General features: G+C 30.8%; 1 protein-coding gene across 1 annotated transcript; it reads right to left on the reverse strand.

Annotated features, from left to right (window-relative positions):
• Nucleotides 1-7,722: 7,722 nt before the first annotated feature.
• LOC120083449 (zinc finger protein CONSTANS-LIKE 5-like) lies at nt 7,723-11,986 on the reverse strand. Its single transcript, XM_039039218.1, has 3 exons — nt 11,285-11,986; nt 10,709-10,858; nt 7,723-8,176 (listed from the first exon to the last, which is right to left on the reverse strand). Exons 1-3 carry the CDS (start codon nt 11,693-11,695, stop codon nt 7,979-7,981), a joined length of 759 nt encoding a protein of 252 aa, XP_038895146.1. The 5' UTR covers nt 11,696-11,986; the 3' UTR covers nt 7,723-7,978.
• Nucleotides 11,987-17,507: the final 5,521 nt, after the last annotated feature.

Below are 17,507 nucleotides of genomic sequence, written 5' to 3' on the forward strand. Positions count from 1 at the left end.
TTAATTATTAAGTATTTAAGTGTGCTGGTGAAAACCTTCCAAGCATAAAATAATTGAGAAATAAAAGACATACAAATTGTAGCACTTAGGACCAAAACGTTTTTACCAACACACTTCAAACTGGAGAAAAACTACAACCCACTCGAAATAAATTTATTATGTAAAACATTAAAACTTTTATAATTGATTTTGAATGGTAAGACATAATTGGATAACATAGTAATAGATGCAGCATGACCAAAAAATAACAGTATTTGGGCAAAATGTAGCACCTAGGACCAAAACGAGATTACAAAAGAGGGTTAACTTTTCCAAGTCCATGTACTCGACCTTAGCTAAGCCTAACACTAGCTAAGACCAAAACGGGCCTATGGTAAGTTGCTCGGCCTCAATGTTGACTGAGGTCGAGCTTACCAAAATGGCAAATGAGGCGTGTCCGAACCTAAGGAGATAAATGTTATCCTAATATATGCCTAATACTCTATGTATGATTGCCTGTAAGTCATCTATTCTTATAAATATATCATTATAGCTAAAGAGAAAGTATGTCAACTGTTATTCTCAAAGTCTAAAGCTTCCATGCACTATTTTACTCTCTGACTTAAGTATTGGAGTGCATGTGACAAACACCAATACATCGGTGTGCATATTTTCCTTTATATTGTAGATCATATTCATTTCCCACTAAACAAATTTACTATTATCATCGCACAAAAATCAAACTCTTTTCCCAGTTAGGATTTTGGTATCAATTATTACAAACACACATTCCATTAAATGTTTTGTAACTCAAACGATTACAAATCAATGTCATAGGCTAGCTTCTTTTTATAGTGGTTGAAGTCAACTTCTATAACCTTTCCAATTGGGATTGCTCTCTTTTAATACTTTGCTAAAAATCATATAAAGTGTTCTATTAAAGAAAATACATGAATGTTCAAGAACCAATTAATCACGTTTAAAGTCTAACACCTATTAATTTAAAAGGGAAGAAATTATTAAAATAACCATGAGGTCTGCAGCGGAAGCGGGATCGTTCCCCATTTCGATTTTTCATAGAACTAAAATTTACAGAACATACAATTATGCATAAGACATAAATTTTATCGCATGCTTCTTAATAAAATAGAATAACTTACCCTTGAAGAATAACTTCTTCACGAAATTTCTCCTCTCAGGTCACGAACAACTATGAACAATACGTAGAGAAACATATCTCAACGTGGACACCACCACAAGTTGAACCTTCTGTATTCTCCTTTTCTACTTAGGGGTTGAGAATTTCAGGAGGTGTAGACTCTGAAATCTTTTGGGAGAGGGGGAGAGTTTGAGAAAGAGAGGTAAATTTTACATGGAGATCTTCAACATCCAGAGAGACACACTTCTCTATCAATCTTCTGTAAAGAAGATGAAGAGGTGAACAAAACCAACCACTCCCTACACGTACTGCATTAGAGAGAAAAGAGAGGGAGAGAGTTACAACTCCTTGCCAAATTAATTTTTAAAAATTTAATTTAATACTATAAATAAATTTAATAAATAACAAATTATTTAATATATATGTGTGTGTGTGTATGTGTGTGTATGTGTGTTGTAACAACCTTATCATATAATATATATTAAATTATATGTTATATCATATATAACACATAATCTATAGTTTTTATATTGTATCAAATACAATATAACCTATAGTTTTTATTTATCTTAATAATGCATGATATTTAATATAAATCACATTTATATTAAATTTAATTATACAAATCTCATCCATATAATTAATATTCGAATGATATTTAAATACTTAATTTCTCTCAAGATAAACTTTATACGATAATGTATCAAATACATTATATTAGTTATAACACATATAATCAATTCAAATTACATATAATTACTTCCCTAAATTAATTCGAACAATTCAAATAATCAAAAATTAATTCTTAATAATTCCTATTGAGCTACAGAGGAGACCTTATGGACCTATAAATTGAAGCTCCAATGGTACTTGAATAATTAATTAAACTCATTTAATTAAATTATTCAACATCCATTAACTGTGGGTCATTGCACTAAAGACCGACAGCTGCACTCTTCACACTACAAATATATTTTTATGTCCATTGAATGTAACCAATCAACAGTGCGATGACTTTTCACAAATTGCTCATAACTATAGTTGGGTCAAAATTACCATTTTACCTTTTAGTTACATCTAACTCCTTAAGAACCACTGATTCCTTTAATGAACAATAAGTCATAGTCCAACTATGACCAAACCCCTCTCGGGCCAAGAGAAGAAGTGACGCCACATTGTTCAAGCCCTAGAATCAGCCTTTAGGAGAGCAATTTATCTACTTACCTCGACAATGGGGAAGGAGTGAATTCTTTCTTGTGTAGTTGTGCTCCCAACTCCCCAATCAGATGAGTCGCTAAAATGGTAGGCTTATTGAGTCGGCAATCTAGCCACTGTCATCCATACAAATCAAAGGACTACCTTCATAGGCAGGAATTCATAACTCACCTAGGATTCAGGTTATTTCACCTGTGATCATCCTAGTGAAACGTAAGTCTCTACTATTAACAGCGTTATATAATGAGGCTATTCATTTCATGGTCCAGTCTTATATAAACGCTTTTGAATCAAACACCCCCGCTCACATGTCTCTACATGAATGATCAGGATTAAATCATTTGTAGCACTTTATAACAATTGTAACATCTACAAAGCGGGTCGTATTCGTAGTGTCACTAGAATAAGGTATCCAGCCTTATCCATCTACTACAAACCATTTAGATTATGACTTAAACATGATTGACTTGTATGTCTCTACATACATGTTTAAGTTATAGAAAATAACCTTGGATGTTAGTTTATTGGTTTTGTGAGTTAATGTTACTAAGTGTCGAATAAAATATCTCATATTTTATTAAATAAATAAATCATTTGTATATTACAATTACAAACTACAAGACCCATGAGATTTAGGGCATCAACCCCGACATTTATTTGACACATCTTAATGTTTAATAGTTACTTAATACTAAACATAACTATAAAAGTTTAGAAGAAAATTTGGTTCCTTTATTTTAGAGAATCTTAGAATTTAGTTTCAGTAGTTTATAACTAGACTTCAATTTTTATAGTTTGATAAAACCCTCATAAATAGTTCATATGGTAAGGATGAATGTTTTATCAAACCGACGTACCAAAGGCCATTTATGAGATTTTATCAAACCAAGAGGACTAAGTTATAAATTTTACAACCATAAAACTAAATTCTATTTTTTTTCCAAATTATAGAGACGATAGTTATAATTAAATCTTTTTTTAATTCACAAAATGAAATTTTGGAATGTGGTTCCTCACACATTATGCAGTTGTCTCAAACAACATCCTAACAAAAACAAAGAGAATAAGAAAGTAATAGAGAGTAGATCAAGAATAAACACACATAGATTGGTAATCTAGTTCATTGATGAACCACCGACATCTGGGGGGACAGTGTGCTAGGGAAAAAATAACTAACTAATATATAATAGTCAAACAATTACAACATGGTACTTATCTGTAAAATTTACAGTGACACACATATAATTCATCTTAGCTAACCACCTAGGCTCCTCCTAGATGTTAGACTTCTTCTCACTTGAATTTAGGTTCCTCCTAAGTATGTGTATATTAGTGTTGAAACACTTAGGTTCCCTAAGACTCCCTCTCACTGATATCTTTCCTTTTACTTATGAACCCCTTCACGTGAGAACTTAGAAGGTTTTGAGAGTTCCCTTCTTGATGAATAATACCTTAAGCTCCATCTAAGGAATGAGAAATCCTTCTCGATAAATAATGTCTTAGGCTCCTCCTAAGACCAAACAACCTTCCTTGCTATGAAACGCTCACTGTAAGATCAAATAAAGAACATAAGAACACAAACAAAGCACAAAACCTTCTTCTTGAATTCAATGCAATGTAGTATATTTTCTATCAAACACACTCAATGATCTTACAAAATAATATGCGTAGCAACCCTAGGACAAGGACAACTTAGGCTTAGATACCATAGTAGAATGATGGAAAATATCCTCACATAAAATCATCAGCTCATACAAAAGGCATAATAAGTTAAATAAGAAAAGAAATATTCGGCAGATTTGACATCTTGAAAAACAAGCTCAAAGAAGATACCACCAAAGACAAAAGTGGAGACAACTTCTAAAATCCCAAAGAACAAATGTAAGAAATCTTAAACAAATATTTTTAGTCAATATCACATTTCTAACCCAAAATTTTAATTTAGTTTGCAACAATAGTAACTATCATCACTTTGGCCCTAAACTTGAGCCTACACAATTTGTAATCGTGGAACGTCGCTATTTTACTTTATATCCCTCTCCAAGTGGGTTGAATTGTCGTTCTAGATCCAAAAAGCATACGAATTTTTATTTTTATTTTTAAGTACAAACCACGCCATCTAAATGTGGACGGTTACCTTCATTTCCCACATAATTGCACTTAAATGGACATCTATAGGTAGCTCTAACCTCTAGTTTTTTTTTTATTTTTTTCTTTATTGAATGGAGTATCAAATCTTTAACCTCAAAATCGATAGTATAAATTTTATATTAGTTGAGTAATACTCATATTTTGACAGCTTTAATAATAATTATGAAACAAGTGAAAATATTATATATGTCCATTTATTGAATTAAAAATATATATATGTGACCATACCAGTTATATATTTTATTGTATTTATATTCGTTAAATTCAAAAAAGAAAATCTTCATTTAGTTATAATTAAATTTAGACAGACTTCATAATCATTAACATATTTGTATGTTAGTTGACCTATATTTTAGACTTGAAGAGTTTGAAAAAAGAAATAAAGATTACATACATACAAAAGTTTAAAGGCAACGCATGTATCCCATCTAAAAATATAGTTTTCGTCTTCTTTTTCCAAGAAAAAGGAAAGGAAAGAAAAAACCCAAAATTGTTCTAAAAGTCATCAAATTTAATTGGGTCCTAAAACATAAATTTGAATTATTTCTAAATTAAACAACTTTTCTTTCTAGTTCAATAATTGTAAGGTAGAAGAGTTCCAATCGTATCCTTTGAAATGGCAATTAAAGTCTTAAACATAAACTCTCATTAGTATTATTTTTATCATTATTATCTTTTCTTTGATTCTATTTGGTATGGGTGAATTTGAACCTGATAAAATAAGGTCAAAGGCGAGAAAAGATGTAAGAAGACCAATTCAAGATAAAGTGAATTTGAGATCAAATAAGTTCTTGAGTTCTGACTTTGATATTTAAGTCATTTTTCTTTGTTTTGCAGATCTTCCCTTTTAAAATTACAACTTTATCGTTGTTGTCACGTGAAAATCATATATATTTTTTCCTATGCAAAATTTGGCATCAAATGACATTGGATACACAATATTAATAAAGTAGAAGCTTCATAAAAGATATGAGTTGGGTATAGAAATATTATTGTGTTGAGTTAGGGAGGTGAAAATGAAAGAGCACTTGATTTTGTTTTGTCAAACAGTACATGGAATTAGGCAAAATAGTTTATATTTCAAAGTATCCTTCATCAGCTTCAACATATATTGTGAAAAGTAATTGTGTGATTGTGATTGTCATCTCCAAAACCACTTTGCCCTTTCCTGTTTCTTTCTCAACTATAATGACTTTGCCTTCATCATTTTTACATTCTTTCTTTTCTTTTCTTTTCTTTTTTTCTTTTTAAAATATATATAATCATATGGGCTTTAAAATGTAGTTTTTGTCTCTCAACATTTTTAATCATTTTTTCATTGGAGATAGACAAATTAATTTTGCTCATATATATGGAAAATTACAATGGATAGAAAAAAAATTACCAAACGAGACCTACAAAACTAAATTCCCTTTGACAATCTATGTCTAGGTTTTTTTTTTTTTTTTTTAGTTTAAACGTGGGAAGAGAGGATTCGAACCTTAAACCTTTTCGTCAAGAGCACACAGTTTAGATCAATTATCTTATGTTCAATTTCGTAAATCACGACTAATTCTTACTATAAAATATTGTCTAAATTTATTAAAAATGTAATATTTATTTTTTAGTACAATTAGGAGTAGGAAGATATTTGAATCATAGACCCCTAATTATTAACACACTTGTATGTCAATTGAGCCATACTCGATTAAAAATGTAATATGACTCTGCGTAATAATTATACGAAAATATAACGTATATAAATCGAATATATGAAAGTTTCCCGGACTAAATTAATTGATACTTAAATTTGTTTTTGTTTTGTTTTGTTTTTTTTAAGAATTAAGAATTTAATATTTAAAGAGACGGATGTATAAAGTAAAATTAAAATGAAGTATCAAAATTAAATTTTCAAAAGGTTAGGAATAAATTAATAAAATATCAACCACTAAAATTATTATGCAATCGAATTCTATATGTTTAGGGTGGAAAGTGCCTTTTAAAATATCATTTTATTCTAATATTTTCTATATTTATATTTTAGTAGGCAATAAGTTTGTCTTGTTTAGAGCTTAGTGCCTATTTAATAACATTTATATATTTTAATGTTTGTGTATTAGTTCTTTTCATTAAGAAAGAAAAAAAAATCTACACTTCCTTTCATAGCCTTTAGATTGTTTTCTATTTTTCTTAAAAGAAATTAAAGCAAAAGATACATTTTTAGTTCAACTTGATTAAGATGTTTTTCAAAACATTTTGCAAATATATTTTAAAAACATAAGGCTAGAAAAAACAAAAAAAATCCAAATAATACACTCTAAATTTGGACACTTTACTAATTAAGTGAAGAACATGATGATTAAGATTAAATTTAAATCTCATTTCAGTCATATTTTATTATAATAAAATATTTTTAAAATCTTTTCCAAGGTCTGTTTTAGTCCATGAAAAATAAATCAATTTATTCCTAATATCTTTAAAATGTTTATTTTAGCAACAAAACTTACAAGATGTAATAATTAATTGAGCAACTACATTGCTAGTTTCCGAATTTTGAAGAATATGTTGAGTTTTAAAAATATACTTTTTTAATCTTTACATTTTTTTAAAAATAGGTGCATTTGGTTCCTGAACAATTATTGTTTTCATTGTTTTTAATCATATGAAATTTTGAATTATAAAATATGTTAAAAAATCATTTTGGAGCAAAGTCGTAATTTTTAAAAATTAATTTTCTAATTCAAAATAATAAAAAAATAGATTATTGTAGTTACCTAACTTATTTTTAAAAATTCAAGGACTAAAACGATATATTTTGAAAATTTATAGATCAAATGAATCTAATCTAACAAATTAGAGGATTAAAAAGGTATATTTTGAAAACTCGGATACCAAACACATATTTTTCAAAATGCAAGACGAAAAAGGTAATTTTTTCTTAATCTTGTCTTTGGTACTTAATATTAGCTCACTCCATAGCTTCCTTAATTAACCAATATTGTCAAATAATATAGGTTTGATTGGCTCCCTATTTTCTAAAGTTCAAATGTGTAAAATATATTTGGAACCGAAACAGATATTTTGAAATTTGTAAATCTAACACGAAACTTAAATATGTAATGGAGTTTGGAAAAGATCTATTTTTAAATATAGAAAAATGAGCTAACTTATTTATAAATATAACAAAATATTATTGTATATCAGTTATAGACAGTGATAGATAGTGACATTTTACTAAATTTAAAAATATTTCTAACTGCTTTACCATTCAAAACAATTATCTTTTAGACAATCAAAGCAATTGATATTACATATACATAAATATGCATAATAATACACATACGTGTTACAATGGTTCATTCATTAGTGGACTTCAATTTACAAAAATCAATGACATAAAAGAAGAACGATATTTATACCATTTCAAAAGTCGATAGTTCGATTTTCCTTTTGTAATTTGACAATTGTAAGATGGAAAAGCGAACATCGATCGACCTAATTAACCGAGTAAGAACCAAGGAAGGTGATCCATGAGCCATCGTCTTGAGTGTCTTCCTCTACCATGGCATTGTCATAGTAGCTCCAAGTCTCTACCGGTGAGCTGGTGGAATTACTATTTTCAGTTTCTTCATTTCTTGCAAATCTTCCTCTTATTCGCCTTCTACTATCTGCCAATGTTTTCCTACATTCATACTATCAAATTACATAGCAATGATTAGATTAGCAAGTGATAATTTCGATCGTAATGAAAATTGGTATGTTCGTAATGGAATTCTATTGATGAATCAATTGTAAAGAACCTAAATCACAAATGTGGATTGTTTTTTATCGCGTTTATTTAGAATTATGAATTTTGTTACATTTACACTTATCGTTACCGTTATCGTTACCTCTAAGAGGTCAAACGATAAAGATAACAAAATTCATAATTTTTTTTAGCAATGATCGGTAACAGTGATAATTTGATACAATGTATTACAATTAGATAAAATAAGGCAAATATACAAGTAAAAAACATTTAATTTTACTTATAATTTTCTTCTTAATCCCATCATTTATTTCACTAAGAAGATGGATTATGAAAATATAAATAAAAATTATAGTTAAATAATAAAGTTTAGTCGTAACTAATTAACATGTTTGAATCCAACAGGTCTTTAAATAATATATCTATGAACTTTCAATTATGTATCTACTAAGTGTAACTTATTGAAAATATATCAAATAATTCTCTAAATTCTCATTTTTGCGTCTAATACATGTAAAATTGAATTTTGTGTCCAATAGGTTCACAAATTTTAAAAGTTGTTAAATAAGCTAAGAAACCTATTTAACATGAAATTGAAAGTTTAAGGACTTATTAGATACAAAAATCGAAAATTTGACGACTAATTAGATATTTTTGAAATTCAAGGACGTATTAACTAGATACGAATATAAAATTTTTGAGACCTATTATATAAACACTTTTCAAAATCAAAGGGACCTACTGTATCAAGATGAGGCACCAAAGTTATAATATTAAAGTATTTTTAGCTTTATTTCAAACAAAACTTTAATTGAAAAAGGAGATTATTCAAGAAAAATCCCATAAAAATGTGATTGGAGTAGAAAAATAACATATGACTGTTGCTGGCTACATATGAATAGTATCCCTATCCACAATCATTTATCACTCCACTTTGTCTTTAACTTCCAATATGATACAATTATTTTAGATGCATCTTGTCCTTATTTCTTCTCTTTCTAAATCATATTCAAATAGAAAATAAAGACAAAAATATAAAAAAATAAAAAAATAAATCACTAATTATTTGCCTACATATGTTTCAAAACTCAAGTGAAAATTTGATGGTCATAAATTTGAGGTAATGATTTTGTTTTAAATTTTCTTTATTACACATACGTTGATCCTACAATATATAATTAGTTCTTGGAATATATTTTACGATATATAATAATCCCAATTATAATTTATGAGCTTGTCATAGGTAATAATTTAACATAAAAGGTAGAAAAGATAAAAGAAAAAAGGGAAGGAATGAGAATATTATTTTTATGATTAAAAAAATAGGTTAAATTATCCATTCACTTATTCAACTTTTAAGTTCGTGTCAAATATGTTCCTCGACTTTAAAATATTTGTGATATGTACATAAATTTTCAATTTTGAGTCTAATAGATTAATAAGGATCCCCTTTGATAACTATTTGAATTTTAAAAAGTTAAACTTATAAATACTCATTTCACCTCTAATTTTTTTTCTTTTGTTATTTAGTTTCTACTATTGTTTCCAAAAACCAGAACACGTTTAGAAAAGAAAAAAAAGTATCTAGAAATTTGACTAAGAATTCAACTCTTTTACCTAACAAAGATGAAAACAATAGTAAGAAATCGAAAGAAAATAGATTTAATTTTCAAAAGTAAACAATAAAAAACTTGGTTACTAAATTGGGCAAATAAGTCCTTAACATATTCTCTTTTTTTTTTTTTTTTTTTTGAAATTTATGAATCAATTTTTTTGTTCAGAGAATAGATTGGTTAATCTTAAAAATGAATATGCTTGGAACTTGTTAAAACACAAACTTTAAGATCCCGTTTGGTAAATATTTGATTTTTTTGTTTTTTTTTTTAAAAATTAAGTCTATTTCATCCACATTTGTTACAATGATTTGCATCTTTCTTAATTATAATGGTTAAATTCTTAACCAAATTCCAAAAACAAAAAGAACTTTTTGAAAGCTACTTTTTTTTAGTTCTCAATTTTTTACTTGGTTTTTCTAAACCATTGGTGAAACGTAGATGATAAAAGAAGACATTTGAAGGTAGAAATAGTGTCTATAAGCTTAATTTTTTAAAAAAAAAAAACAAAAAACAAAATGGTTACCAAACGGGACCATAAATTTTTATTTTTGGTTTTTGAAAACTAAGCTTATTTTCTTCTCATTTTTTACCATGATTTGTATCTTTCTTAAGTACAATGATTGAATTTTTAGCCAACTACCAAAAACAAAAATAAGTTTTTAAAAGCTACTTTTTTAAATTTTCAAAATTTGGCTTGGTTTCCAAAAGTAGATAACAAAGGAAGAAATTTGGAGGTAGAAGTAATGTCTATATATTTAATTTGAAAAAAAAAATCAAAAACAAAAAATCAAATGGTTATCAAATGGACAAAAGTAATTAAAGTTGAATAATAATAATAATGAGAAAAAAAAGGATAATTACCTTAATCTTCTTATTAAAATTTCTCTGGTTTCTCTTGGTTTTATATCTCTCAATTCTCTCTCTCTTCTCTTCGGGACTATACCGACAAGCTTTGGTCATTCTTTCTATTATCAAACTGCTTTCACTTGAGCATCCCCTTTCTGTTCTTCCCTGATTAATTTCCATCATCAATTTAATTAACTTAATATTCATATTAACAAATTTAAATATATAGTTTCTATAAAAAAAAAAAAAACATATTTTTACTTAATTAACGGTAAAATAAATAGATTTCAGAAACATATATATTAACTACTATAGTACCATTATATTTGCCCATATTGTAAAATTATTTAACAAATGTGGGACAAATAATTGGTGTTTGACTATGATTTTATAAAGATATGGAGGTGTCCGACCTAAGTTGAAAGCGACTTTTGACAAACAAAAAACATAGACAAATTTTTTTACTTTCACAAATGGATACTCAAAGAGAATAATTGTTAAGATACAAGTGTGAAAGAACAAAACTATATTTTGTAAACAAAAGGCTTGCATTTTTGCAGCCAGTTTTGGGGAGCTATTAGCAAAACTCACCTGCAAATCACCGGAGCTGTAAACCCTTCTCACGGCCGGCCCATCGGCATCGAACAACGACGAACTCCGAGCACCTGGTCCATGGCTTACCCTATTCTTTTGGAGCGAGTGGCTACTCATGCTTCGGTGTATTAGGGCAGGCTGTGATGTCGGAGACCCGTAGCTACTACAAGGTCCACTACTACCACTATAACTGACCTCCGAGGGTAAAAACCCCGACGACTCGAGCACTAGATCCAGCTCGCTTAGCTGGCTATACGTCGGGAGTAAGGAGGAGGAAGAGGTATGAGAAGAAAAGAAATTAGGGAACGATGGAAAAAGTGGTGGTGACACAGCGTGGTCGGGGGAGTGGAGGTGGCAGAGAGAGGCGTCGGCGGTGATGGTGCCGGTGACGGTGGAGAAGGTGTGCATGATGAGGTGGCAGAGGAAAGAGGAGGGAGAAGAGTTTGAATTTTTGTTTGTGGAATGAAAGGAAGGGATGGGAGATAGGGGGGGTTAAGTAGGGATATGGAGAGAGCGTTGACAATTTCTTGGAGAATCCAATAATAATAACAATCTTTATTTCTTCCCAATCCCTAACTCAAGTTGATTTCATTCTCTATTTATGAAGACTTCTATCATTTGCACAATCTTTTTGACTAAAAAAAAATGCTATTACTTTCTATCGAACTGAGAAAAAGAAGTATACTTTCTCTTTCTAAACGTTTCAATTGTGATGAATTTGTTTCTTGGCTCTCAAAGATATTAATATCTCTATCCCTTTCAATATAAGTTGAAAAAAAGGTCTTCCTTTCCAAATTTTTGGACATATTCCAATTTGTTCAAAGGGTCAACTAGGCTCTAATTTTAATTATAACAAAAAAAAATGTGTCTATATGGTATTTTTAATTAGTTAGTTAAATTTCTACTTTCAATTTGTGTATTTGCCTTAAAACTTGTGTATTATTTAGTGTATTTATGCAATTTTCACCACTGTAGATTGAAGTATTTCAATTTTAGTTTTTAACTTATATGTTTTCCTAAAATGGGTTTTGGAGTGATTTGGGCATAGTTTCGTTGTTTTTCTTTGGTAAAAAAATGTTAGTTGCATGATATTTTCCTCTTGATTGGATTAAATTGGATAAAATGACTATGTATGAGTCCAACGACTAGCTAAAGTGTGTTTTGAAGTGATTTGGGTTGATTGATATGAACTTTTACGATTACTTTTGGTTGTTTTGCAGATTTTGTGCTAATGCACTTGCATTCCCTGAAAATATGTGTTTTGAAGTGATTTGGGTTGATTATATAAACTTTTACGATTATTTTTTGTTGTTTTGCAGATTTTGTGCTGATGCGCTTGCATTCCCTGAAAAGATGTGCCTACATCGAAAAAATTCTAGAATCGTGCCCAATCTTCTACTGTTGCTATTTCAGTGGTCAAAGATGTTGTTCAGTGGTAAAATTTCTTTGGAGTCATTCAGAACATGAAATTCGGTTATTCTCCAATCATCATAGCTTATATAAAGGCATGGAGGCTTCACTTTTGGACCATCCTTGAAAATCAAACACTCCTAAGAGGAGACTCCACCACTCCATACAGAAAACCTTTAGGAATGAGGGTTCTTATGAAGCATCTTAGTTTTAGGTTATCCCTACCCCTCGAAAGGTTGTGGAGAGTGTGGATTCATCCTTAAGAAAAGTGAATCCGGCTTAGAGAGTATTAAAGTGTGAGAGTTTTCCTTAAGGGGTCCTTGACTGTATTTTTTCTAGCATTTCTATTAGTTCCCTTTTGCATTTTTCATTTTCTCGTTTCCTTACTTTAAATCATTTATTTTTTAATCATGACTTTTGGATCAATGAAATTCATTCATTCCTTCTTAGCTCTTAGCTAAATCTCTAAGGAATTCAGTAATGTGGATATACCCTAATTTATCTTGAGCACTTCCTTTTTGATTTTAATTGCAAATGTGTTAAGTTTAATTGGACACTTAGTGTAACATAATAGTTGAGTCTTAATATTGAGAAGGTTAGGATATCGATTGATTTCACAAAGGAGTACGGGACTGAGAGCTTAAACATAGAACTGTCACGTACGCTTAGAGATAAGGTACATTATAGGATAAAAAAAATTGTATGAAAATGATCTAAGATTAAGTTAGCCATAGAGATATAGGTCTAATGTCACACCCCCTCCCGTTCTTATTCCTCAAGCCTGAAAGGAGGCGTGAAGACAACAAGCACCACCCTTTTGTGATATTTACTATCCATCACCCTTGTTTACTAGATAACTCTTATAACACAAATATGTCTAGTTTCAAGTTAATTTGATTAACTACAACTATTTATACTAGGTATGTTTACAAACATATTTGTGATTCTTTCTGAGACCTAATAACTTCCTATTGTGTTTCGCTCCACTAAAGTGGAAGATCCTAACCTTGAGTGGCACTTTCAGAACATTCCCTTCTGCTACCTAGGGAGGAACAAAGCATTGGAAAACATGAGCTAAAAGCTCAGTGAGTGGTACGACTTTGAAGAAACTAGGTTTTTCTTTTAGAAATTTATTTTGAAACAATATCATAGGCAAATAATAAAAACAATGTCAAGAAATAAGACATAACCATCCTAGCTTGATAATTGAGATAATATTGGCATGATCTTGTGTTTTCCAAGTAAACCCATCCAACCCAAAACGCAAGTGCGAGGAAATTCCAATACTCAATATAGTTTACCGAATGTGCACATGTCGATCCCATTAGACGTGCTCAAGACACGCTAACATTTACCCAGGATACAATTCTAGTTTCTAGTAAAATCCTTATAAGCATGCTATCAAGAAAAAGCCTATTTAAATAGTCATTTACATAAAACAACGGAAAACCAATGATATAAATCTGAGAAGACACATTTTCTTAGCATGCCAACCTTACCAAACAATACATACATATATCATAACATATATTTATATAAGTACAACCAAAACATTTGAAAATAAAACTACTCAAAACATTTGAAAATAAAACTACTCACAGTTCATCAGCAGGAGTTTCTCTTTCCTGAGCTTTTCCCACATACCTAGTTCTTCCCTGATCCTGAACCGATGTTAATCCAAGAATCAACTTAGAATACTATATTTTTAGGGCTAAAATAACTTAGAATACATTTTTGGTTTTAGCTCTATCTTACCAACTCCAACAGATTATAATCTACACCTTAGAACAAACTAAGATAGTGGTGGGCATAAGGGTTGCTCTCCTGTAGACTGGTTAAGTGCATGGAACTCCTCTTCAATGCATGGTAGGCATGATCAACGCATGGTTTCCCTTCTTCAATGCATAGGCCCCTCTTTTTCCTCCTCAATTCTCTCTAACTTTCTCTCTTTTCAAGCCTTCTTGATGAAATTTGAGTTGTCAAATGAAATGGAGTCTCCTTGGGTATTTATAGGTATCCAAAAGGGGTCATTGTCATCTTTTCTATACTTCCAATGCATGACACCTTAATTGCGTGATAAGTCTATATGTTAACACCATGCAAGGTCCAACGCATCCCCCTTGACACCTTCTCCTTACATGCAGAGCTTAAATGTCTTCACCGTGCATAGGCCAATGCATAACTACTTTTGAGATGTCATTCCGACCTTTTACATGTCCTACCTCGACCAAGACTTCATTTGGTTGAGCCATGTACCCCACTTTGCTGTCAATCCAACCTTGCATTTGCTCAATCAATGCATGGTAACTTGTGTTGGGTGTATGATTGCTTCACCAACCACCCTATATAGATCCAACATCACTCACTATATGCCCACATGATGTTCTAACACATGTTCCCTAGGTTTGGTCGTATGATTTACTAACTATGCTATCAACTTGTTGTTCATGACATAGCATAGCTTCTTCTTTAGCTCATAGCAACAGTTATGCACCGAACCTATACTTTTTCTCCTAAGTATGTGCCAACTAGGGCAATTGTGTTTCCTTGGTATAACTCTTTCCCAAGGGGTTGTCTTATGCTTCCATCGTGCTCCACATAGACCCAAAATGAAATCCATAAAATTCTCTATGTGCCAACCCTAGCCCTGTGCGTCCAACCTTCCTTTTATTCCTTCTTCCTTTGTTTCTATCTTCTTCTTAAAGCATAGCTTTCTTCTTTAAACTCAAAGGCATAGCCATGTGTCCTGTTTACCTTAATTTTCTTCTAAACATATGCCCATCTATGCGCCCATATGGCCATTTATGCGTCCAACACTCCATTCTTTATGGTTTCCTCCACTTGTAGTGTCCTATGTTGTCCAACACTTAGTCAAAATCTCTCCCTTGAATCCTTTATGCACCTACCAATCTCTCTTTATGCATCCAACCTTAACTTCCTCTCTTGGTAGTGCATAGTTCAACGCATGGTCTTCCTACATAACAAATTCTTTCCTCACATGTTTACTTAATCCTAAACATAACACTTCTCATGCATCCAAAACCCCCTGGTATGCGCCTAACATGTCCAATCCTACCCTAGCTTGCATCCAAGCCTTCTCTCTCCTCCCACAATATATTCCACTTGAAATGTCTGATCCAAGGTTAAGTCTCTATTCCTCCTATCGTTGGTACTTAGTCAATTTTTTCCATTTTTCCTAGACCAACTTGGAGTTCCTCTAATTCACAGCATAGTTTGAATATTTAGCCAAATTTCCTATTATGCTATGAGTTCATAGCATAATTTACATACTTATTCAAAATTCCTACTTCAAACTACTGTGCTTCCAACACCTAGAAATTTTCTTAAATACTTTTATTTAAAGCATAGTTTTAAGTATTTAGTTATATTTTTCCCCTCCAAGGCTTGAATTATGAGCTCATCTAACTACTTAAACTTCTCAAGGAACTTGATACAAGACCAAATAGAAGACGTTTTCTGTCTATACTAAGTTACTAACAAACTGATACGACTACATAAGCTCAAGGCATAATACCCTTTTGGTTGAAACCAGACTGTAATCCTTAATAATCAAAACTTGCTTGCTGCTTTTGTTCATCAATCAAGCTACTCATCATTCATTTACATTGGTTCCCTTGGTTTCATTGATTGCTTCATGTTTAACAAAATTAAATTTAGTTTTAGTCTCATGGGGTAATATACTTAGAATATTCTCAAGCTATTACTTGCAACAATGTATGCTTGCACTTAAACTATATCTATTAGTATCTTCACCAGTCATACACATTTCATCGATCAACAAGCCATGCCCTTTGGCTCAATGAGATGAAGAATTATCCCAAAGTGACTCTAAAACCCTATCAAAACAACTTAGGAAAACTGCTCCTATAAGTACCTCATTATAGCTCCAGGAAAAGCAAATCCAATCTCCACTCACAAACTCTTAACTTATTGCACTTATTCACTTTCTGATAAGCATCGGAGCATGTGTGTCAAGCACTGCACCTATGTGCAAGTTTTTCTTATTTTACAAGTCGCTCTCTTCTTCTATCAAACAAATTTACCCTGGTTGTCACATGAAGGTTAAGTGCATTTTATCTTGTCTACATTTTTGTTTCAATAGTTGTTGCCGTCAAATTTTGAAAATTAGTTGCAACTTTGATTTGGTTTACCCTAATGTTTATGAAAAAGTTGTGATCTCAATGGCTATTTTATCAAATTTATAACAGTCTCTAAACAAACTTGTAACAGATCTACTACCTATATAAGTAGCTCTTTTCAAATATTTAAAACACAAGTTAAATTTTGTAAAGGTAGAGTCAGAAAACTTATCTTGAAAGAATTAATAAAAGTTCTTCTTCCTTTCCCATAGACGTAGGCACTTTTGGCCGAATCACGTACATTAAAGTGTTCATCTTCTTCTTCTCCTTCTTCTTCGTTGATTTCATGCTACAAGTCTTCAACTTTCACCTTGCAAATCTCACAATAAACAAAAGGGAGTTAGAGAGAGTAGAGAGACTTTAATCTCTTTTGTAGAGAGTGAGATAAGAGTTTCTTACCCCAATAATTTTCTGTACTTTGATTCATTCTACATAGCAGAAGAGAAAAAGAAATCAATGCATGTGTCCTTCATTCAAGTCCTCATCGTGGTCTTTTCTTCGTCATGCATTTTACCTACCTCTCTTAATAACCTGGATCAACTTCTTCAAGTAATTGGGCCAACAATTCAAAATAAAAGCCAAACAAAGTGGTATCAAAGCACAAGACTATCAAGAAGGTGGACCTTCAAGAATCGAGATTCAAGATTCAA

Source organism: Benincasa hispida, chromosome 8, assembly GCF_009727055.1.
Source record: "Benincasa hispida cultivar B227 chromosome 8, ASM972705v1, whole genome shotgun sequence".
In the NCBI taxonomy this organism is placed as follows: domain Eukaryota; kingdom Viridiplantae; phylum Streptophyta; class Magnoliopsida; order Cucurbitales; family Cucurbitaceae; genus Benincasa; species Benincasa hispida.